The sequence below is a fragment of the Ictalurus punctatus genome, chromosome 26, assembly GCF_001660625.3.
Source record: "Ictalurus punctatus breed USDA103 chromosome 26, Coco_2.0, whole genome shotgun sequence".
Lineage (NCBI taxonomy): Eukaryota > Metazoa > Chordata > Actinopteri > Siluriformes > Ictaluridae > Ictalurus > Ictalurus punctatus.
In genome coordinates this window covers 7,899,895-7,924,588 of record NC_030441.2, presented here as the reverse complement: position 1 = coordinate 7,924,588, position 24,694 = coordinate 7,899,895, and the positions used below count along the sequence as shown (strand labels likewise).

Here is a 24,694-nt window from a genome sequence, read left to right as displayed (position 1 = left end):
TAATCAAACACACCTGAACAAGCTAACCAAGGTCTTCAGGATTACTAGCCAGCTACAGGCAGGTGAGTTTGGAGGTTGGAGCTAAACTCTGCAGAGTTGGAGAACCCTGTGATCGATCATGCTTCACTGTTGTCACAATATCAAATGTAGTAATATTTTAGACCTCATTGACAAGGATAAGCTATTATATCATAAACACTCAAACATAATTACTGTAAAATACTGATCATTTTAATGATTTGTTATGCTTATATTACATCTGTTCATTTCTCAAAATGCAAGAATAAAGTAGGCTTTTCTCCAGATTTCTACTAGCCCTAACTCTGTAACCAGTGGAATCTCACGCTAAATTTTTTACAGCAGAATGCTACTATAGAGGAATTATTTCTGTGAAAATTTCAGATTCGTATCTGGTCTCTCACCTGAGATATTCAACCAGAAACTGAGGGGAATTAAAAATAATAATAATAATAAATTTAATACAAAAAATAAGTCTCAAACCTGAAATGTTCTGCATGCACACTATACTTACCTGGGCACCCCCTAAAAAAAGTAAGACTTGAACCCTTCCCATTATAAATTGGCCCTAAAGGTGGAACTGTGAGCAATCCTGAGCATTACATTTGGACTTAAGTTTTAAGTCTGAGGAGCAAGAATGTGCAAAATGTTTATATATGTTCTCTAGAGATCAGTTTTTGTTCCAAGCAGTTATATGGCCCATCCTGAGCCAAGATATTGATGTTTCCGTAAAACCTTTTATAAAACTTAAAGAAAATAACATTTTAAAAATGTTGCTTTTGCAATGCCAATACATAGAGTTAATCACTCAAATAAAGAGGGAAATTAAAAACGGTCCAAGCAACCATCTTTGCAATTGTTAGACCAGTGGTTTTCAAAGTGGGGGCCGCCAGGGGGCGCAAGTGGGGGGCCTCAACAATTTGGTGTGAAAAATAAATTCTCACTCTCAGACGACCACACACACGCACACACACACACATACACACACACACACACACACACACACAATCAATTCCTAATGTAATGTAAATATGTGATTATTAATAATAAAAAGGGGGGGGGGTATATTCAGAAGTCTGTATTTTTAATGTGTTTTAAAGACATCTTGCAAAAGGGAGGCCTCGGTTAAATGTTAATGCCATTTGGGGGGGGTCGCCCTGGAAAAGTTTGGGAACCCCTGAGCTAGCGTATCCCGGTCACTCTCATTTCATTAAAAGGGAAGAACCTATCAGAATGCTCGGCTGAATTAGGACGTGTGTATGTTATAAAATAATGCATTAAATATTAATCACGATACTTTGAAACGAAGATTATTTTTCATCATTTCTCAACTAATTAGGAATAAACTATTTTTACTGTACTGCACGTTTATTAAATATTGAGAAAACACATTATTATCCACAATCATGTACATCTTTGAGTCAAAATAACACTGCTGTTTAGTAACATGAATTTTCATATAATTAATACAAACACGATTACAGTCTGAATAAATGAATAACTGACTATTTCAAACCAGTAACAAAACACACAACTGGGGAACCTGAGGTTTTACACCACAGTCAAGCTTACTAAGGCTTATCACAGTCAGTTATGTTTAATTAATTTAAGGAAGCAAAGAATTGTGATGACAATGAAAATAGGAGTCGGTGTTTAAATGTCTTCATGTCGGTTTATACTTTTTAAACAACAAATACAGTCTTCACAGCTGAAACCAAGGTCTCAAAGAATAGACATTCAGAGTTATTGTTAAAGAATCAATCTAACAGGGCACACCTGGGCAACAAGACACACCTGTCAATCACCTGTTCGGATATTTTTGATCACTTGAACAAAGAGTGGGTTCAAACCAAAGATACCATGTTCTCTCATGGCTCACTCTGGTCCTATGATGGACCGTTCCCACTGATGAATGTGGTAAAGAGGGGTTAGAAATTGTGCATAGCAACGAATGGGCTACAGTTACACCTAAAGCGTGTACTTACTGTATATGTAGTATATTTTATATTTCATTTGCATAATATGTAACACTATGAAAAAAAAATGAAGCATCATCTATAATTGAAATGTATAAAAAAAATTACAAAATTGTAAAGGCATTAAAATCATTATTGAATCCAAATATATCCAATTTACAAAAATCATTTAAAAAAAAAAAGAAGTATAAAACAAAAGAGTCATTAGCTGGAAATCACAGTCCTCGAGTGACCCAGTCTCAGTTTCTCTTTGCAGCTGTCCACAGAGTTCGGATGAGTCTCCGGGGGTGGTGTGGACACCTACAGTACACCAATGGACCCGTCCTCCCCTATACGATAGGACACTTCGTAGGGGTCGACCCACATCGTGAGCTGGCAGGGTAAGAGGGATAAAAGCTGCTTCCTGCTGAGGCCGACGGTGTAAGCGGCCTTCCCTACTAGCGGGTCCATCTTGTGATTGATCCGGATACAGCGATATCCCGAACCTCTAAACGGTGCGTCAGGAAACCAGTGGTCCTCATAATGCTCTAAAATCAAAGAAAAAAAACAACTTTTAAAAACTCTGTGCAACTTGCATATTGTTTTAAGAATAGATTTGCTGTTAAAATATCATTACTACCATTCACTTGGGAGGAGGCTCTCAAGAAAGGCAGCATTTTTTGGGTCATACTAGCGCTGCTGAGACGAAGCCCGCAGGAAATCGAAATTGAAGTTTTGTGGCTGTTAGTATGAATATGTTGGGCTTCAGGTTATCTACAAGCTAATGTGCTCCAAAACAATGACAAAATTCGCATTTAGAAGATGTATGCATTTAACATGTACAGTCTCTCTAGCACCAATACGAATCGACAATTTTGATGACATCGCCCTGCACTTCGGCTTCTCTGTCCAAACAAATGCTGTCAAGAATCTGAAGTGCCCCGCCCCCAACATTATAAACACCGTGCCGAAGTTGCCGTTGTTGGGCTGTGTCTTTGGCTGTTCAAACACCCGCCTTCTATTCGTTTTCGAAGTGTACACTGGTTAAGAAGGAAACAGCTTGAATCCTGCACAAGTGAATCCAGCACGTCGTTATTGCTCAGGCTCGCATCCATAGTACTAACTCTCAAGTACGTATTAATCCGGGTTCACACGGTACGATTTTGGCCACGATTTGGTCGTCTGAGACAAATTTTGGAGAATCCTAAAAGATTCCTATAATCCTAGGCCAAAATCTGTAGGCACTGATCGCTAGTTTGACGCGTTCCCTGACAGACAATTAACGGCCGCTGTGATCAAATTTTTCCCTCCGGTTAAATTCTGCCAGTGTCGGAAGATCTGAGGCACAGTCTTGTAGTGTGGCTTCTCCTCCTCCGTACGAGTCTTCTCACGTGAGTGCGTCCGTTTTTCGCATCTTGACTGTCGTACACATTTATGACAACCGAAATCCTACAGTGTGACATGGCTTACAGCGGGGATCGTGTTCGTACAGTCTGACAAGCAACAGTCGCAAAGGAATATTAAAAATCACACAGTGTGCTTTAGCCCGGACTGTGAGGTAATCTAAACACTATTGGCTATTTTAAAAGGGGGAGGAGCCACTCGATATATGTCCCACCCTAACTTCCTGTTTCACTGGCTATTACGTCAACACATCGAATAACGCTGCGTCTCTCAAGGCACTTCACAGGGACTAAAAACTCTAAAGCCTGTTTTGCACGGTTCGATTTCAGCAGTATTTTAAGATTTGTCCACTGTATGACGATCCCAAAATCTTTGCCAAATTCTATAACAAACTGTGCAACAATATACTGTATGCTCTTCATGTCAGATAATATAATGAACATCCTCTAATGACAGATATGCAGCCTATCCCACGATTTTTCTCTTGGTGGGTTATAGATGAGCATCGTTTACATATGAGAATTTAACTTAAAGAAGATTGGTTTTTTTTAAATGTTGACACTGCCAGAACTTGGCACTAAATCAGCCATCGGTGAGCGTTTCACATTACGCCCACCTCAACTCACAACCAAAGAATTATTTACATTTTTTTAGTATGCGACAGGTTTATACTGCCCCGATTTTTCTAACATTTTTAAGCCACACATTAGACACATATGCCTAATGCTGGATGATGTAAATTAAATGTCTGTGGTGGCTCGGAGTTACTGCCCAGGGGTTCGGTTCGGGGTTTCAAACCCAAGCGTTGCCAGGCTCTGGGTTACTGATCGTAAGGTCGGGGGTTCAAGCCCCAGCACTGCCAGGCTCTGGGTAACTGATCAGGGTTTCATTTCGGGGGTTCAAGCCCCAGCGCTGCCAAGCTGCCACTGTTGGGCCCTTGAGCAAAACCTTTAACCCTCTCTGATCCCAACCTCCTAACATCGCAGGGGATATGTGAAGAAAAAAATGATTTCACTGTGCTGTAATGTACATGTGACTAATAAAGACTAATTATACTTTAATTGATCAGCTTTTCCCTTTGATTTCATAGCAAGGGAAATCACTGTACAGTGTACAGTACATTGTTCATCTGAGACTCATCCTTGAACCAGGATGTAACTAGTCCATTTCAGTGAAAGTGAAAAATAAACCAGTTAAGTGGATTGAACAAAGACTAAATGTCACCTCCTAAAGCCTTTTCCAGAGAATGGCTGAAGTGTTGGAGTTGTTCTTCAGACAGAAGTCCTGTTCTTCTCAGTAACGTGGTAATAAAGTTCACAGCTGTGGACACCTCGGCTTTCATGGTGAAATATTTTCATAAGCTGTAAAATATCATACAATACATTCAACTTTCCGTTTAGGTTAAATGTTTATGTTTAATTAGATTAAATTGAATGTTTACGTTATATTAAATTTAAAAAAAAACACACACAACTCGCCTTCTCCACACTCGTCAAAACTAATTCACGTTGTGTCTGTTCGGCCCTCGGAGTTGTAGACTTCGCAAAAGATCACGTGGTAAATATTCTCGAACATTTGAATCGCACTTTGCGCGGGCGACTACGACATCCGTAGGATTGAGGACTGGTCATCAAAGACGTGCGTTCAACTAGGTCCTATGGGCTACGCAATTCCGAAACGCGATCTGATTGGTTGTTCACTTCTGGTGAAAAGGACCAATGAGAGTGAGCAGGAGAATTCTTTAAAAAAAAACACACTTCAGGATGTGCTGTTATATGGCGCGATGTGGCCCGATACGAAGCGGAGATGACGCATCCCTGAAGTTGATTGATCATTCTCCAATAACAGCGCGTGATTATCTAGCTCGATTTCCTCATTCAAAGGTACCACAGTTAGGAGTTTAAGGGGTAAAAGAAGTAACTTTTATTGAATGTATGGATTGTCATTGCATTGCTGTATTTTCTGTGTTTATTATGACTATCCTAATTTACATATTGCGTCAAAGCTGAGAAGGGCATGAAGATATCAATCTTAGTGAATTCATTTCATCTCTTGTAATGGTTTACGACACAGATATCTAAGGGTATAGTAGGGCTTTTCTAAATCCAGCAGAAAAATATCATGGATGAGGTTTTGGATAATGAGGAATAATAAAATTAAAAAAAAAAAAAAAAAAAAAAGAGAGAACAGCTGATGACTAATTATACAGGAAATGCTTGTGCTTTTCATAGAGTTTTATTATGGTTTGCTGAGTGATCATGCCCAGATAAGCTTATTTCAGCCCACTTAGACCATCCTTTTGTGTACAAAGCTGTGAATGAATGTTGATTGTGCAAACAATATTATAATGAATAACCATTTTTGAATTATGAAGTAGGTATCACATTTATTCAAATAAATATTTTGACAGAAACGTGCTGATTTTGTGGATATATTTCATTCAAATATATTTATATTGATACGTAAATATACTACGGCATGCTAATGTAATAACACAATAATAAGGTTAACCATACTATTAGTAATAACATTTTAAAATAACAATTTGCACCAAAAATACACCGAAAATAACAATTTCATATTTACACCTTAGATACTTTTAGTTAGTGACCCACCGGGCATAGTGTCCACTGCTGTAGACAATAGTTGTAAGGCTGTTTTTAGAAAAATAGAAGGTGTAAATACCCTCCAAAACACTTGGCCTATTCAAAAGACCTTCAGTACAAATTTAAAAATAAAAAAAAATTAAAAAGAAAGAAAATTGTTTAGGCCAGTGTTTTTCAAACTGAGGACTGGGGGGCACCCATGGGTCCATGTTTATTTTAGAACAGTAGTGGAAATCCACCATCATCAAAGTCTTGTTTAACATTGAGTCCTTATAGATATTAACCTATCTGACTGGTCACTAGAATGAAATGCTTTAATTCAAACATTAATAACTGAAAAACATGTAGGCCTTTAAAGAATTACACACTTTCACTGCACCCTTACATTGTATTAGTTTCTTATATGTATTAGTATTGCTAGTCCTGGATTAGTTACCTGTATCATGTTGGTACAGGTGTACAGTTGGTATGTGTGAATAGATTTTATTCACAAATGTGGAATTACCCAGTTCAGTTAGGGGTTTTACAAATGAACAGTGTCATAAACAGAGCTGTGGTGGTGTTTTATCTGTGATAAAAATAGTAAGTGACTTCTGAGCTGTAGACACTTTACTGCTTTTATCACAGGAGAAACACCACCACAGCTCTGTTTATGGCGCTGTTCATTTGTAATTCCACATTTGGATAAAATTTATTCACACATACCAACTGTACACCTGTACCAACATGATGGATCAGGGTTCTTCAAATCTGAACCCTCGAGGTCCACTGTCCTGCAGAGTTTACCTCCATCCATCCTAATCAAACACACCTGAACAAACTAACCAAGGTCTTCAGGATTACTAGAAAGCTACAGGCAGGTGAGTTTGGAGGTTGGAGCTAAACTCTGCAGAGTTGGAGAACCCTGTGATCGATCATGCTTCACTGTTGTCACAATATCAAATGTAGTAATATTTTAGACCTCACTGACAATGATAAGCTATTATATCATAAACACTCAAACATAATTACTGTAAAATACTGATCATTTTAATGATTTGTTATGCTTATATTACATCTGTTCATTTCTCAAAATGCAAGAATAAAGTAGGCTTTTCTCCAGATTTCTACTAGCCCTAACTCTGTAACCAGTGGAATCTCACGCTAAATTTTTTACAGCAGAATGCTACTATAGAGGAATTATTTCCGTGAAAATTTCAGGTTCGTATCTGGTCTCTCACCTGAGATATTCAACCAGAAACTGAGGGGAATTAAAAAAAGTAAAAATAAATTTAATACAAAAAATAAGTCTCAAACCTGAAATGTTCTGCATGCACACTATACTTACCTGGGCACCCCCTAAAAAAAGTAAGACTTGAACCCTTTCCATTATAAATTGGCCCTAAAGGTGGAACTGTGAGCAATCCTGAGCATTACATTTGGACTTAAGTTTTAAGTCTGAGGAGCAAGAATGTGCAAAATGTTTATATATGTTCTCTAGAGATCAGTTTTTGTTCCAAGCAGTTATATGGCCCATCCTGAGCCAAGATATTGATGTTTCCGTAAAACCTTTTATAAAACTTAAAGAAAATAACATTTTAAAAATGTTGCTTTTGCAATGCCAATACATAGAGTTAATCACTCAAATAAAGAGGGAAATTAAAAACGGTCCAAGCAACCATCTTTGCAATTGTTAGACCAGTGGTTTTCAAAGTGGGGGCCGCCAGGGGGCGCAAGTGGGGGGCCTCAACAATTTGGTGTGAAAAATAAATTCTCACTCTCAGACGACCACACACACGCACACACACACACATACACACACACACACACACACACACACACAATCAATTCCTAATGTAATGTAAATATGTGATTATTAATAATAAAAAGGGGGGGGGGTATATTCAGAAGTCTGTATTTTTAATGTGTTTTAAAGACATCTTGCAAAAGGGAGGCCTCGGTTAAATGTTAATGCCATTTGGGGGGGGTCGCCCTGGAAAAGTTTGGGAACCCCTGAGCTAGCGTATCCCGGTCACTCTCATTTCATTAAAAGGGAAGAACCTATCAGAATGCTCGGCTGAATTAGGACGTGTGTATGTTATAAAATAATGCATTAAATATTAATCACGATACTTTGAAACGAAGATTATTTTTCATCATTTCTCAACTAATTAGGAATAAACTATTTTTACTGTACTGCACGTTTATTAAATATTGAGAAAACACATTATTATCCACAATCATGTACATCTTTGAGTCAAAATAACACTGCTGTTTAGTAACATGAATTTTCATATAATTAATACAAACACGATTACAGTCTGAATAAATGAATAACTGACTATTTCAAACCAGTAACAAAACACACAACTGGGGAACCTGAGGTTTTACACCACAGTCAAGCTTACTAAGGCTTATCACAGTCAGTTATGTTTAATTAATTTAAGGAAGCAAAGAATTGTGATGACAATGAAAATAGGAGTCGGTGTTTAAATGTCTTCATGTCGGTTTATACTTTTTAAACAACAAATACAGTCTTCACAGCTGAAACCAAGGTCTCAAAGAATAGACATTCAGAGTTATTGTTAAAGAATCAATCTAACAGGGCACACCTGGGCAACAAGACACACCTGTCAATCACCTGTTCGGATATTTTTGATCACTTGAACAAAGAGTGGGTTCAAACCAAAGATACCATGTTCTCTCATGGCTCACTCTGGTCCTATGATGGACCGTTCCCACTGATGAATGTGGTAAAGAGGGGTTAGAAATTGTGCATAGCAACGAATGGGCTACAGTTACACCTAAAGCGTGTACTTACTGTATATGTAGTATATTTTATATTTCATTTGCATAATATGTAACACTATGAAAAAAAAATGAAGCATCATCTATAATTGAAATGTATAAAAAAAATTACAAAATTGTAAAGGCATTAAAATCATTATTGAATCCAAATATATCCAATTTACAAAAATCATTTAAAAAAAAAAAGAAGTATAAAACAAAAGAGTCATTAGCTGGAAATCACAGTCCTCGAGTGACCCAGTCTCAGTTTCTCTTTGCAGCTGTCCACAGAGTTCGGATGAGTCTCCGGGGGTGGTGTGGACACCTACAGTACACCAATGGACCCGTCCTCCCCTATACGATAGGACACTTCGTAGGGGTCGACCCACATCGTGAGCTGGCAGGGTAAGAGGGATAAAAGCTGCTTCCTGCTGAGGCCGACGGTGTAAGCGGCCTTCCCTACTAGCGGGTCCATCTTGTGATTGATCCGGATACAGCGATATCCCGAACCTCTAAACGGTGCGTCAGGAAACCAGTGGTCCTCATAATGCTCTAAAATCAAAGAAAAAAAACAACTTTTAAAAACTCTGTGCAACTTGCATATTGTTTTAAGAATAGATTTGCTGTTAAAATATCATTACTACCATTCACTTGGGAGGAGGCTCTCAAGAAAGGCAGCATTTTTTGGGTCATACTAGCGCTGCTGAGACGAAGCCCGCAGGAAATCGAAATTGAAGTTTTGTGGCTGTTAGTATGAATATGTTGGGCTTCAGGTTATCTACAAGCTAATGTGCTCCAAAACAATGACAAAATTCGCATTTAGAAGATGTATGCATTTAACATGTACAGTCTCTCTAGCACCAATACGAATCGACAATTTTGATGACATCGCCCTGCACTTCGGCTTCTCTGTCCAAACAAATGCTGTCAAGAATCTGAAGTGCCCCGCCCCCAACATTATAAACACCGTGCCGAAGTTGCCGTTGTTGGGCTGTGTCTTTGGCTGTTCAAACACCCGCCTTCTATTCGTTTTCGAAGTGTACACTGGTTAAGAAGGAAACAGCTTGAATCCTGCACAAGTGAATCCAGCACGTCGTTATTGCTCAGGCTCGCATCCATAGTACTAACTCTCAAGTACGTATTAATCCGGGTTCACACGGTACGATTTTGGCCACGATTTGGTCGTCTGAGACAAATTTTGGAGAATCCTAAAAGATTCCTATAATCCTAGGCCAAAATCTGTAGGCACTGATCGCTAGTTTGACGCGTTCCCTGACAGACAATTAACGGCCGCTGTGATCAAATTTTTCCCTCCGGTTAAATTCTGCCAGTGTCGGAAGATCTGAGGCACAGTCTTGTAGTGTGGCTTCTCCTCCTCCGTACGAGTCTTCTCACGTGAGTGCGTCCGTTTTTCGCATCTTGACTGTCGTACACATTTATGACAACCGAAATCCTACAGTGTGACATGGCTTACAGCGGGGATCGTGTTCGTACAGTCTGACAAGCAACAGTCGCAAAGGAATATTAAAAATCACACAGTGTGCTTTAGCCCGGACTGTGAGGTAATCTAAACACTATTGGCTATTTTAAAAGGGGGAGGAGCCACTCGATATATGTCCCACCCTAACTTCCTGTTTCACTGGCTATTACGTCAACACATCGAATAACGCTGCGTCTCTCAAGGCACTTCACAGGGACTAAAAACTCTAAAGCCTGTTTTGCACGGTTCGATTTCAGCAGTATTTTAAGATTTGTCCACTGTATGACGATCCCAAAATCTTTGCCAAATTCTATAACAAACTGTGCAACAATATACTGTATGCTGTTCATGTCAGATTATATAATGAACATCCTCTAATGACAGATATGCAGCCTATCCCACGATTTTTCTCTTGGTGGGTTATAGATGAGCATCGTTTACATATGAGAATTTAACTTAAAGAAGATTGTTTTTTTTTTAAATGTTGACACTGCCAGAACTTGGCACTAAATCAGCCATCGGTGAGCGTTTCACATTACGCCCACCTCAACTCACAACCAAAGAATTATTTACATTTTTTTAGTATGCGACAGGTTTATACTGCCCCGATTTTTCTAACATTTTTAAGCCACACATTAGACACATATGCCTAATGCTGGATGATGTAAATTAAATGTCTGTGGTGGCTCGGAGTTACTGCCCAGGGGTTCGGTTCGGGGTTTCAAACCCAAGCGTTGCCAGGCTCTGGGTTACTGATCGTAAGGTCGGGGGTTCAAGCCCCAGCACTGCCAGGCTCTGGGTAACTGATCAGGGTTTCATTTCGGGGGTTCAAGCCCCAGCGCTGCCAAGCTGCCACTGTTGGGCCCTTGAGCAAAACCTTTAACCCTCTCTGATCCCAACCTCCTAACATCGCAGGGGATATGTGAAGAAAAAAATGATTTCACTGTGCTGTAATGTACATGTGACTAATAAAGACTAATTATACTTTAATTGATCAGCTTTTCCCTTTGATTTCATAGCAAGGGAAATCACTGTACAGTGTACAGTACATTGTTCATCTGAGACTCATCCTTGAACCAGGATGTAACTAGTCCATTTCAGTGAAAGTGAAAAATAAACCAGTTAAGTGGATTGAACAAAGACTAAATGTCACCTCCTAAAGCCTTTTCCAGAGAATGGCTGAAGTGTTGGAGTTGTTCTTCAGACAGAAGTCCTGTTCTTCTCAGTAACGTGGTAATAAAGTTCACAGCTGTGGACACCTCGGCTTTCATGGTGAAATATTTTCATAAGCTGTAAAATATCATACAATACATTCAACTTTCCGTTTAGGTTAAATGTTTATGTTTAATTAGATTAAATTGAATGTTTACGTTATATTAAATTTAAAAAAAAACACACACAACTCGCCTTCTCCACACTCGTCAAAACTAATTCACGTTGTGTCTGTTCGGCCCTCGGAGTTGTAGACGTCGCAAAAGGTCACGTGGTAAATATTCTCGAACATTTGAATCGCACTTTGCGCGGGCGACTACGACATCCGTAGGATTGAGGACTGGTCATCAAAGACGTGCGTTCAACTAGGTCCTATGGGCTACGCAATTCCGAAACGCGATCTGATTGGTTGTTCACTTCTGGTGAAAAGGACCAATGAGAGTGAGCAGGAGAATTCTTTAAAAAAAAACACACTTCAGGATGTGCTGTTATATGGCGCGATGTGGCCCGATACGAAGCGGAGATGACGCATCCCTGAAGTTGATTGATCATTCTCCAATAACAGCGCGTGATTATCTAGCTCGATTTCCTCATTCAAAGGTACCACAGTTAGGAGTTTAAGGGGTAAAAGAAGTAACTTTTATTGAATGTATGGATTGTCATTGCATTGCTGTATTTTCTGTGTTTATTATGACTATCCTAATTTACATATTGCGTCAAAGCTGAGAAGGGCATGAAGATATCAATCTTAGTGAATTCATTTCATCTCTTGTAATGGTTTACGACACAGATATCTAAGGGTATAGTAGGGCTTTTCTAAATCCAGCAGAAAAATATCATGGATGAGGTTTTGGATAATGAGGAATAATAAAATTAAAAAAAAAAAAAAAAAAAAAAAGAGAGAACAGCTGATGACTAATTATACAGGAAATGCTTGTGCTTTTCATAGAGTTTTATTATGGTTTGCTGAGTGATCATGCCCAGATAAGCTTATTTCAGCCCACTTAGACCATCCTTTTGTGTACAAAGCTGTGAATGAATGTTGATTGTGCAAACAATATTATAATGAATAACCATTTTTGAATTATGAAGTAGGTATCACATTTATTCAAATAAATATTTTGACAGAAACGTGCTGATTTTGTGGATATATTTCATTCAAATATATTTATATTGATACGTAAATATACTACGGCATGCTAATGTAATAACACAATAATAAGGTTAACCATACTATTAGTAATAACATTTTAAAATAACAATTTGCACCAAAAATACACCGAAAATAACAATTTCATATTTACACCTTAGATACTTTTAGTTAGTGACCCACCGGGCATAGTGTCCACTGCTGTAGACAATAGTTGTAAGGCTGTTTTTAGAAAAATAGAAGGTGTAAATACCCTCCAAAACACTTGGCCTATTCAAAAGACCTTCAGTACAAATTTAAAAATAAAAAAAAATTAAAAAGAAAGAAAATTGTTTAGGCCAGTGTTTTTCAAACTGAGGACTGGGGGGCACCCATGGGTCCATGTTTATTTTAGAACAGTAGTGGAAATCCACCATCATCAAAGTCTTGTTTAACATTGAGTCCTTATAGATATTAACCTATCTGACTGGTCACTAGAATGAAATGCTTTAATTCAAACATTAATAACTGAAAAACATGTAGGCCTTTAAAGAATTACACACTTTCACTGCACCCTTACATTGTATTAGTTTCTTATATGTATTAGTATTGCTAGTCCTGGATTAGTTACCTGTATCATGTTGGTACAGGTGTACAGTTGGTATGTGTGAATAGATTTTATTCACAAATGTGGAATTACCCAGTTCAGTTAGGGGTTTTACAAATGAACAGTGTCATAAACAGAGCTGTGGTGGTGTTTTATCTGTGATAAAAATAGTAAGTGACTTCTGAGCTGTAGACACTTTACTGCTTTTATCACAGGAGAAACACCACCACAGCTCTGTTTATGGCGCTGTTCATTTGTAATTCCACATTTGGATAAAATTTATTCACACATACCAACTGTACACCTGTACCAACATGATGGATCAGGGTTCTTCAAATCTGAACCCTCGAGGTCCACTGTCCTGCAGAGTTTACCTCCATCCATCCTAATCAAACACACCTGAACAAACTAACCAAGGTCTTCAGGATTACTAGAAAGCTACAGGCAGGTGAGTTTGGAGGTTGGAGCTAAACTCTGCAGAGTTGGAGAACCCTGTGATCGATCATGCTTCACTGTTGTCACAATATCAAATGTAGTAATATTTTAGACCTCACTGACAATGATAAGCTATTATATCATAAACACTCAAACATAATTACTGTAAAATACTGATCATTTTAATGATTTGTTATGCTTATATTACATCTGTTCATTTCTCAAAATGCAAGAATAAAGTAGGCTTTTCTCCAGATTTCTACTAGCCCTAACTCTGTAACCAGTGGAATCTCACGCTAAATTTTTTACAGCAGAATGCTACTATAGAGGAATTATTTCCGTGAAAATTTCAGGTTCGTATCCCGTCTCTCACCTGAGATATTCAACCAGAAACTGAGGGGAATTAAAAAAAGTAAAAATAAATTTAATACAAAAAATAAGTCTCAAACCTGAAATGTTCTGCATGCACACTATACTTACCTGGGCACCCCCTAAAAAAAGTAAGACTTGAACCCTTTCCATTATAAATTGGCCCTAAAGGTGGAACTGTGAGCAATCCTGAGCGTTACATTTGGACTTAAGTTTTAAGTCTGAGGAGCAAGAATGTGCAAAATGTTTATATATGTTCTCTAGGGATCAGTTTTTGTTCCAAGCAGTTATATGGCCCATCCTGAGCCAAGATATTGATGTTTCCGTAAAACCTTTTATAAAAAGAAAATAACATTTTAAAAATGTTGCTTTTGCAATGCCAATACATAGAGTTAATCACTCAAATAAAGAGGGAAATTAAAAACGGTCCAAGCAACCATATTTGCAATTGTTAGACCAGTGGTTTTCAAAGTGGGGGCCGCCAGGGGGCGAAAGTGGGGGGCCTCAACAATTTGGTGTGAAAAATAAATTCTCACTCTCAGACCACACACACACACACAATCAATTCCTAATGTAATGTAAATATGTGATTATTAATAATAAAAAAAAGGGGGGGGGGGGTATATTCAGAAGTCTGTATTTTTAATGTGTTTTAAAGACATCTTGCAAAAGGGAGGCCTCGGTTAAATGTTAATGCCATTTGGGGGGCCTCGCCCTGGAAAAGTTTGGGAACCCCTGAGCTAGCGTATCCCGGTCACTCTCATTTCATTAAAAGGGAAGAACCTATCAGAATGCTCGGCTGAATTAGGGCATGTGTATGTTATAAAATAATGCATTAAATATTAATCACGATACTTTGAAACGAAGATTATTTTTCATAATTTCTCAACTAATTAGGAATAAACTATTTTTACTGTACTGCACGTTTATTAAATATTGAGAAAACACATTATTATCCACAATCATGTACATCTTTGAGTCAAAATAACACTGCTGTTTAGTAACATGAATTTTCATATAATTAATACAAACACGATTACAGTCTGAATAAATGAATAACTGACTATTTCAAACCAGTAACAAAACACACAACTGGGGAACCTGAGGTTTTACACCACAGTCAAGCTTACTAAGGCTTATCACAGTCAGTTATGTTTAATTAATTTAAGGAAGCAAAGAATTGTGATGACAATGAAAATAGGAGTCGGTGTTTAAATGTCTTCATGTCGGTTTATACTTTTTAAACAACAAATACAGTCTTCACAGCTGAAACCAAGGTCTCAAAGAGTAGACATTCAGAGTTATTGTTAAAGAATCAATCTAACAGGGCACACCTGGGCAACAAGACACACCTGTCAATCACCTGTTCGGATATTTTTGATCACTTGAACAAAGAGTGGGTTCAAACCAAAGATACCATGTTCTCTCATGGCTCACTGTGGTCCTATGATGGACCGTTCCCACTGATGAATGTGGTAAAGAGGGGTTAGAAATTGTGTATAGCAACGAATGGGCTACAGTTACACCTAAAGCGTGTACTTACTGTATATGTAGTATATTTTATATTTCATTTGCATAATATGTAACACTATGAAAAAAAACTAAAGCATCATCTATAATTGAAATGTATAAAAAAAATTACAAAATTGTAAAGGCATTAAAATCATTATTGAATCCAAATATATCCGATTTACAAAAATCATTAAAAAAAAAAAAAAGAAGTATAAAACAAAAGAGTCATTAGCTGGAAATCACAGTCCTCGAGTGACCCAGTCTCAGTTTCTCTTTGCAGCTGTCCACAGAGTTCAGATGAGTCTCCGGGGGTGGTGTGGACTCATACAGTACACCAATGGACCCGTCCTCCCCTATACGATAGGACACTTCGTAGGGGTCGACCCACATCGTAAGCTGGCAGGGTAAGAGGGATAAAAGCTGCTTCCTGCTGAGGCCGACGGTGTAAGCGGCCTTCCCTACTAGCGGGTCCATCTTGTGATTGATCCGGATACAGCGATATCCCGAACCTCTAAACGGTGCGTCAGGAAACCAGTGGTCCTCATAATGCTCTAAAATCAAAGAAAAAAAACAACTTTTAAAAACTCTGTGCAACTTGCATATTGTTTTAAGAATAGATTTGCTGTTAAAATATCATTACTACCATTCACTTGGGAGGAGGCTCTCAAGAAAGGCAGCATTTTTTGGGTCATACTAGCGCTGCTGAGACGAAGCCCGCATGAAATCGAAATTGAAGTTTTGTGGCTGTTAGTATGAATATGTTGGGCTTCAGGTTATCTACAAGCTAATGTGCTCCAAAACAATGACAAAATTCGCATTTAGAAGATGTATGCATTTAACATGTACAGTCTCTCTAGCACCAATACGAATCGACAATTTTGATGACATCGCCCTGCACTTCGGCTTCTCTGTCCAAACAAATGCTGTCAAGAATCTGAAGTGCCCCGCCCCCAACATTATAAACACCGTGCCGAAGTTGCCGTTGTTGGGCTGTGTCTTTGGCTGTTCAAACACCCGCCTTCTATTCGTTTTCGAAGTGTACACTGGTTAAGAAGGAAACAGCTTGAATCCTGCACAAGTGAATCCAGCACGTCGTTATTGCTCAGGCTCGCATCCATAGTACTATCTCTCAAGTACGTATTAATCCGGGTTCACACGGTACGATTTTGGCCACGATTTGGTCGTCTGAGACAAATTTTGGAGAATCCTAAAAGATTCCTATAATCCTAGGCCAAAATCTGTAGGCACTGATCGCTAGTTTGACGCGTTCCCTGACAGACAATTAACGGCCGCTGTGATCAAATTTTTCCCTCCGGTTAAATTCTACCAGTGTCGGAAGATCTGAGGCACAGTCTTGTAGTGTGGCTTCTCCTCCTTCGTATGAGTCTTCTCACGTGAGTGCGTCCGTTTTTCGCATCTTGACTGTCGTACAGTCCGACATTAATGACAACCGAAATCCTACAGTGTGACATGGCTTACAGCGGGGATCGTGTTCGTACAGTCTGACAAGCAACAGTCGCAAAGGAATATTAAAAATCACACAGTGTGTTTTAGCCCGGGCTGTGAGGTAATCTAAACACTATTGGCTATTTTAAAAGGGGGAGGAGCCACTCGACATGTCCCACCCTAACTTCCTGTTTCACTGGCTATTACGTCAACACATCGAATAACGCTGCGTCTCTCAAGGCACTTCACAGGGACTAAAAACTCTAAAGCCTGTTTTGCACGGTTCGATTTCAGCAGTATTTTAAGATTTGTCCACTGTATGACGATCCCAAAATCTTTGCCAAATTCTATAACAAACTGTGCAACAATATACTGTATGCTCTTCATGTCAGATAATATAATGAACATCCTCTAATGACAGATATGCAGCCTATCCCACGATTTTTCTCTTGGTGGGTTATAGATGAGCATTGTTTACATATGAGAATTTAACTTAAAGAAGATTGTTTTTTTTTAAATGTTGACACTGCCAGAACTTGGCACTAAATCAGCCATCGGTGAGCGTTTCACATTACGCCCACCTCAACTCACAACCAAAGAATTATTTACATTTTTTTAGTATGCGACAGGTTTATACTGCCCCGATTTTTCTAACATTTTTAAGCCACACATTAGACACATATGCCTAATGCTGGATGATGTAAATTAAATGTCTGTGGTGGCTCGGAGTTACTGCCCAGGGGTTCGGTTCGGGGGTTCAAACCCAAGCATTGCCAGGCTCTGCGTTACTGATCGTAAGGTCGGGGGTTCAAGCCCAAGCACTGCCAGGCTCTGGGTTACTGATCATAAGGTCGGGGGTTCAAGCCCCAGCACTGCCAGGCTCTGGGTAACTGATCAGGGTTTCAGTTCGGGGGTTCAAGCCCCAGCACTGCCAAGCTGCCACTGTTGGGCCCTTGAGCAAAACCCTTAACCCTCTCTGATCCCAACCTCCTAACATCGCAGGGGATATGTGAAGAAAAAATGATTTCACTGTGCTGTAATGTACATGTGACTAATAAAGACTAATTATACTTTAATTGATCAGCTTTTCCCTTTGATTTCATAGCAAGGGAAATCACTGTACAGTGTACAGTACATTGTTCATCTGAGACTCATCCTTGAACCAGGATGTAACTAGTCCATTTCAGTGAAAGTGAAAAATAAACCAGTTAAGTGGATTGAACAAAGACTAAATGTCACCTCCTAAAGCCTTTTCCAGAGAATGGCTGAAGTGTTGGAGTTGTTCTTCAGACAGAAGTCCTGTTCTTCTCAGTAACGTGGTAATAAAGTTCACAGCTGTGGACACCTCGGCTTTCATGGTGAAATATTTTCATAAGCTGTAAAATATCATACAATACATTCAGCTTTCCGTTTAGGTTCAATGTTTATGTTTAATTAGATTAAATTGAATGTTTATGTTATATTAAATTTAAAAAAAAACACACACAACTCGCCTTCTCCACACTCGTCAAAACTAATTCACTTTGTGTCTGTTCGGCCCTCGGAGTTGTAGACTTCGCAAAAGATCACGTGGTAAATATTCTCGAACATTTGAATCGCACTTTGCGCGGGCGACTACGACATACGTAGGATTGAGGACTGGTCATCAAAGACGTGCGTTCAACTAGGTCCTATGGGCTACGCAATTCCGAAACGCGATCTGATTGGTTGTTCACTTCTGGTGAAAAGGACCAATGAGAGTGAGCAGGAGAATTCTTAAAAAAAAGCTAGCGCAGTGGTTTTCAAACTGAGGGCCGCCAGGGGGCGCCCGGGGGTCTCAACAATTTGGTGTGAAAAATAAATTCTCACTCTCAGACAAACACACACACACACACACACACACATAATCAATTCCTAATGTAATGTAATATAATGGTGTAAGATGTAATTATTAATAAAAAGGGGGGATATATTCAGAAGTCTGTATTTTTAATGTGTTTTAAAGACATCTTGCAAAAGGGGGGCCTCGGTTGAATGTTAATGCCATTTGGGGGGCCATCGCCCTGGAAAAGTTTGGGAACCCCTTGTTAGACCACTTGAGGTGGAGATGGACTGACCAGAAACAAACTGTTGTGTCCAGTACACAGAAAAATGACGTCACGAGAAAACGAGAAAGAAAAAATATATATGTATTATAATAACGCATGGCCTCTTTGGGTTTTCGTACAAAAGTGTTTCATTGTTTTATTTAATGTTTTAAGAAAGAAATAAATCTCACTGTGACACTTTAATGGTCGAGAAACGAGACTTTTTTTAAGGTTTAATCTCTCGCCCTTGTTGCACACGTCATTGTTGCTGCCTTGTGATTGGACGGAGGCCCGTGACGTCGTCCAATCAAAATTCGTTTCAAAATTTTAAATTTCTTTCAGTCTACAGCGTTCTGCAGCAGTCGGTTAATTCGGGTGTTTAGTTGATTTCAGTGAAAGCGCCGGACGGTTATGAGGCGAAAATGACCGACGAGTCTGCTGTTAAAGTTTGCGTTAGGGTTCGACCCTTTATAAAACGGTAAGAGAAACACTTCCGGTGCTATACGGAGTAGTTTTTAGCAGGTAATTAAGTGGATTCAGTGTGTATTAGTCCTCATGGTTTTCTTGGCTGTTTACTAATGCACAGTTATTATGCTAGTTTTAGATGCTAGTCGTGTTGTTATCTTTATTGTCTTTCTCCGGTAGCGGTATGTTAATAAGTAATGTTGGGTAGACCTGTTTTTCACATATAAAGTGCTTTTAAAATGAATCACACTGGAGTCACATGGATCAGCTGGTGTAAAATGCTTTAATTTTATTTTACATGATGATTGTGTTGCTAAAGCATGGAAACCAGCTCCTGTTTTTGTGCCCTTGACTTATTTGTGGCTCTCATACTTTCCTACACTGCTTTATAATACAGTAGTAAGGTCCAGGAAGTGTTGTTCTTACTACTGCCTACTTACTTAAACCCCCCAGCATCACTGCTAGTGCCACAATGTGTTTATTAGTCTGTGTGAGTCTGTCATGTTCCTGATCACCCCAACCCCCCCCCCCCCCCCCCCCCAGACAGCCTTTTCTTCAGTGCATTCAGATTTTCACATCATTATGCGAAAATGCTTTTTAGTGTTTTTGACATCGCTCTATACCCCATAATGAAAGCATTTCAGTAATAAGTCTGGAACATAATGTGCACAAATCAAGTTGTGCGAGTGCACTGTAGATTTCCTGTGCCCTGATTGACCGAGTGTTTATTCACAGTAAGTGGAAGAACCGTACCGAGACCGTCTCTAGAGCTGATCCGAGTACGCTTTGCTTATAAGGTTGAGGTGTCGGAGTTCACAGGTTGTCTTCACAAAAGGTGCCGAGTCACTGATCCGAGACCACCTGGATGGCTGAGAGGGGATAATGTGAAACTGTGTTTAAAAATAAAAATAAGTGCAGTTGACTGAAGTGAAATAAATCGTACTGTATGGAAGTGTTATATGTTTCTCGTATCTCATGATCACAACGTGTTTTTTTTTCTTTTCCATCTCGAGATAACAAAAGCTCTTTTAGAAAAAAAAAGAATAAATTATTCTAGTGATGGCCAAAGGTATCACTAGGGCTGGGCGATATGGACTTAAAACTATATCACGATATTTTGTGGTGTTTATTGCGATACCGATATCCGTGACGATATGAATACAGAACCGTTCGCCACTGTTTTTATCTACAAGTGATGGTTGTGATCTTGAGATCCTCAGAAACACAAACACTGATCTAAAAGTAAACCTGATTTTCTGAAAGCAAACCAGATCCAGATTGTTGAGGTGCAGTAGCTCCTCGTTTAGTGATGAACTCCTCCTCGGCTTCACGTCCGCCTTCCGCCGTACTCGATTTCGCTCTGCACGTGAGCTGAGAATGGGTCGCACACAAATACATCATCGACTAGGCTTCATCGTTATCACGGGAAGACCCATTCTGTGGGGAGAATTTCTACCGGTGTATCGCAAACGAGAAGATATCGCCCATGCCTAGGTATCACTAGATCTGAGATCATATTGCAGTAGCATACTAACTTTACATCGCAGTAGCACACTGTCACATATTTGGTGATTTGTCGTGATTCTGCAGTATTACATCCTGTCTCTGGAGATTCCCGCGATGTAACTGACGACCCATTCAGGATTACTGTACTGTCCATGAAGGAGTTTCAAATTACTCGTTCGCCTTCTCAAGTGATGGACGATGATTTGGAAAGTGTCTAGCGCTGACAAACGTACGTCTGTTTCGTCTAAAATGGTGGTAGCGGTAGCTTGGTGGTTAAAATCCCATCACCGCCAAGTTGCCTCCGCTGGGCCCTTGGACAGGGCCCTTAATCCTCAACTGCTCCGGTGGATTAATAAGAGAAACGCAAGTCACTCTGGATAAGTGCCGTAAATGTAAAATAAATACAGATGCACTCATCCGTGCTCGTGAATTTCTACATCACATGAAAAAGAAGTTGTGAGATCAAGATAATGGCTAATAATAATAATAATAACAATAATAATTAAAACTCATGGCATTTTGGGACTTCCATAGTAATGTTCCTAACATTCGATACATTTTCAGCTCTTGTCGCTCATCACCGAGTCATAATATAAAGTGCTGCTGTTTTAAATCCTAGCGAGGAGGCGGATAACGCAGAGCCGTTACCGTTGTACTGGAAGACCGATAAACAGGCGATACATCAGATCGACGATGACGGCAACATGACCAAAAGTTTCAACTTTGGTAAGTAACGAGCGTAAGGTTGAAATCATAAACGTTACAGTGGATATCTTGTGTGACTTATTTATTTATTTCGATCTGCAGACAGGGTTTTTAATGCAGAAGAGTCCACCAATCAGCTGTATAACGAAATCGCCAAACCCCTGGTGGTGTCCACTGTAGAAGGATACAATGGTAATTCTGACCGCTAAACCATGGAGTATGTAATATATATGCATTGTATATTGAGTGTGTAGTTTGACTGATGTACCCTTTACTCTTCAGGAACTATATTTGCATATGGACAGACTTCCTCTGGAAAGACTTTTACAATGATGGGCAGTGAGCACAACCCTGGCGTGATCCCTCTCGCCATGGCCGACGTGTTTCATACCATCAAAAACGTACGATTTTTGTCTCGCAGCACACGACTGATTTTGTATAATATAACCGATCTGAGCCTTTTCAGCGGAGTAGATTTAAATCCCCACCATGTCATGTTGTCGATCTTCCCAGTGTCCAAATAAAGAGTTTCTTCTGCGTGTGAGCTACATGGAAATTTACAATGAAACAGTCACAGACCTCCTGTGCGACAGCTGGAAAAGAAAACCGCTGGAAATCCGCGAAGGCAACTACGTAAGTGTTATTTTTTTTAAAAAAATTATTTATTATTCGTTTTTGAATGTGCAGCATCTGATGGTGAATGTTTATCACACTGGTAGAAAAACGTCTACGTGGCTGATTTGACGGAAGAGCTGGTGAGGTATCCGGAACAAGCGCTGGCCTGGATCCGGAAAGGAGAAAGTAAAGTGGTTTATTTGTTTTATCAACCTAAGTAAGGAATCAAACAGAACAGCGCATGCTGCTTTAGCTCAGAAATCCACAGTGGGGTGGTGTGATACGGCCTGGTGCGAAGCAGAGTTACTCTAATCTACTCGAAGATGGTTTATTTCTGATAACAGCATGTCCTGAGGTGTTTTATGCCCCTTTATACATCAGCAATTTGCCAACGATTTAAAAATATATATGCTTTTTTTTTTTTTTTTATTAACTGCAACGTACAACAGTGTCAGGCATTTTATGTTGATTTACATTTCATTTTATGAAACACCCAAGAAATACATTTATGTGGAACGTCCACCGTAGTGTAATTTACAATAGAGTTTGGATTGTTTTATGTTTAAAAATATACATGCACGCGGCCAGATCCATAAGTATTTGGACAGTGACCGTTTTTTAATATTGCTTCCCACTATTTTTCTTAAACATGTAAATACATAGTCTGTTCATGTTCACAGGCTCAAAAGTAATTGGACAACTGACTGATAAGCCGTTGTCCAAATACTTTTGAGCCTGTGAAAATGGAGGGTTCTTTTTTTTTTTTTTTTTTATAAAGGTTGTAATTCCTAAACAGTTAATGCAAGATATGTTTAACCCCTTGTATTGAAGCTGAAAGTCTACACTTGTTTCAAATCCACTGTGATGGTGAACAGAGGCCTATTGACGCAAACGGTCACTGTCCAAATACTTATGGACCTGAAGAGTTCACCAGCTCTGTGGTATATAATCAGCCTAAATTTTGTCGCTCTTCTGGTCCATCCTTGCAATCCTTTTATTCATTTTCTTCTCGTAGAAAACCGACATTGTGGGAAGACAAAAATGAACGAGAGGAGCAGTCGCTCTCACGCCATTTTCCGCATGGTGAGCCATCTGTTGAACGTGTATTGTTAATTTGTTTTTTTTTGTTTTTTTGTCTTGCTCGAAGTAAGCTTACACACGTTTGTTTTCAGATCTTGGAGAGCAGGGAGAGAAGTGAGCCAGCGTCTGGTGAAAATGCTGACGGCGCCATCATAGTGTCCCATTTGGTGCGCTGATTTCAAAGCTTCTCCCTTTTCCTAATTTCATATAGTCTTGATTATCTGGAAACACATGTTTGTCATTTCTTGCTATCCAACAAGGATTTGCCTCTATTTTAATTCTCTTTAATCCCCCCACCCTTCACTAGAACTTGGTGGATCTCGCTGGGGCTGAACGGGCGAGTCAGACTGGAGCCGAGGGTAAGCTGAGGTCTTGTTAGTGTGAGTAATTATTAGTGTGTTCAGTCTAGTACTATTATTACTTAAATGCTGGTCCTTTGCTGCTTGTTTTAATTCAGGGACCCGTTTCAAAGAGGGATGCAATATCAATCGCAGTCTCTTCACCTTGGGACAAGTCATCAAGAAACTGTCTGATGAGAGCCACAAGTATGAATCACAAACACTCGATGCTAATTAAATACCTGGTTATACACTGAACATCAATTTTTTTCAAATTGGTGTTGCCTTTGGACTAAAAGCCTATTTGAATGTGATCGGCTTAAAAAAAAATGCTTTTATCCTGTTTATTTGACCAAATTCGTCCAGACGTCGAAAAAAATTGAGCAAATGTTGAACTATTTGTCAATCACAAAATGGATGCCTTTAATTTCTACAAGTCGCAACAATTTCTTAATACTTGGAAACAACTAGAAGGAAAAACCGTCAGTGAGAATAGTGCGATACCCAACGGGATTATTAAATGTAGAGATTTTTTTGCTGTATCAAAGTTGTTTGTTTGTGAGTACTTGCTGATATCACATACAAAAGCAAAGACTCTCCAAGACCATTTGTGCCTTTCTTTTATATTTATATAGGGTGCGGTATCTTTTAGTTTAAAAAAAAATCTTAAGTGACGTGTAAAAGAGAGCCGATTTTTAAAAAGGAAAAAATGGCTAGAAACTCACTCTGGTAGTGGTAGTCATCTGGATGCAGATTTATTCAATCATAAAGTCTGTCCTGTGTTCATTCCAGGACTCAAACATGCTGAACTTTAAAAGAAATAAATAAATTAAAGCTTCAATGAGGTATTATAAATAAATAAATTAAAATGACAAAGCACATAAAAACAACTCTCACAATGCAGTGCTGCAACGGTGGTACTGCACACAATTCTCAAAACGCCCACAAGATGGCGCCATTTATCGGTTTTGTAATATCAG

At 39.1% G+C, this 24,694-nt stretch overlaps 2 protein-coding genes and 2 pseudogenes across 5 annotated transcripts in view; 1 reads left to right on the top strand and 3 right to left on the bottom strand.

The window, feature by feature from the left end:
- Positions 1-1,387: 1,387 nt before the first annotated feature.
- Positions 1,388-4,933, bottom strand: LOC128629219 (protein BTG1-like; annotated as a pseudogene).
- Positions 4,934-8,167: 3,234 nt separating this feature from the next.
- Positions 8,168-11,805, bottom strand: LOC128629218 (protein BTG1-like; annotated as a pseudogene).
- A 2,736-nt stretch (positions 11,806-14,541) lies between these two features.
- On the bottom strand, positions 14,542-18,527 carry LOC128629224 (protein BTG1). 2 transcript variants are annotated; one of them, XM_053676276.1, is made up of 3 exons: positions 18,433-18,527; positions 18,179-18,315; positions 14,564-16,044 (listed from the first exon to the last, which is right to left on the bottom strand). In XM_053676276.1, exons 2-3 carry the CDS (start codon positions 18,294-18,296, stop codon positions 15,722-15,724), a joined length of 441 nt encoding a protein of 146 aa, XP_053532251.1. In that variant the 5' UTR covers positions 18,297-18,315; positions 18,433-18,527; the 3' UTR covers positions 14,564-15,721. The 2 variants fall into 2 exon arrangements, with proteins under 2 accessions (XP_053532252.1, XP_053532251.1); XM_053676277.1 differs by lacking the exons at positions 18,179-18,315; positions 18,433-18,527 and adding an exon at positions 16,137-17,032 and having other exon boundaries at positions 14,542-16,044.
- An 815-nt stretch (positions 18,528-19,342) lies between these two features.
- cenpe (centromere protein E) overlaps positions 19,343-24,694 on the top strand; it is a 31,812-nt gene continuing 26,460 nt past the window's right edge. For all 3 annotated transcript variants that reach the window (XM_017458139.3, XM_017458138.3, XM_017458137.3), the window contains exons 1-10: positions 19,343-19,483; positions 21,596-21,702; positions 21,784-21,873; positions 21,964-22,082; positions 22,195-22,314; positions 22,401-22,482; positions 23,312-23,379; positions 23,469-23,543; positions 23,684-23,735; positions 23,834-23,921. In XM_017458139.3, coding sequence (XP_017313628.1) covers positions 19,428-19,483; positions 21,596-21,702; positions 21,784-21,873; positions 21,964-22,082; positions 22,195-22,314; positions 22,401-22,482; positions 23,312-23,379; positions 23,469-23,543; positions 23,684-23,735; positions 23,834-23,921 — 857 coding nt within the window. In that variant the 5' untranslated portion in view covers positions 19,343-19,427. The remainder of the gene's footprint in view (positions 19,484-21,595; positions 21,703-21,783; positions 21,874-21,963; positions 22,083-22,194; positions 22,315-22,400; positions 22,483-23,311; positions 23,380-23,468; positions 23,544-23,683; positions 23,736-23,833; positions 23,922-24,694) is intronic.

Excerpts from the sequence above, each read along its gene's own strand:
- LOC128629224 (XM_053676276.1), bottom strand. The coding sequence starts at position 18,296 with ATGAAAGCCGAGGTGTCCACAGCTGTGAACTTTATTACCACGTTACTG. Across the intron at positions 16,045-18,178 it reads TCTGGAAAAGGCTTTAGGAG|AGCATTATGAGGACCACTGG; the intron begins GTGACATTTAGT and ends CTTTGATTTTAG.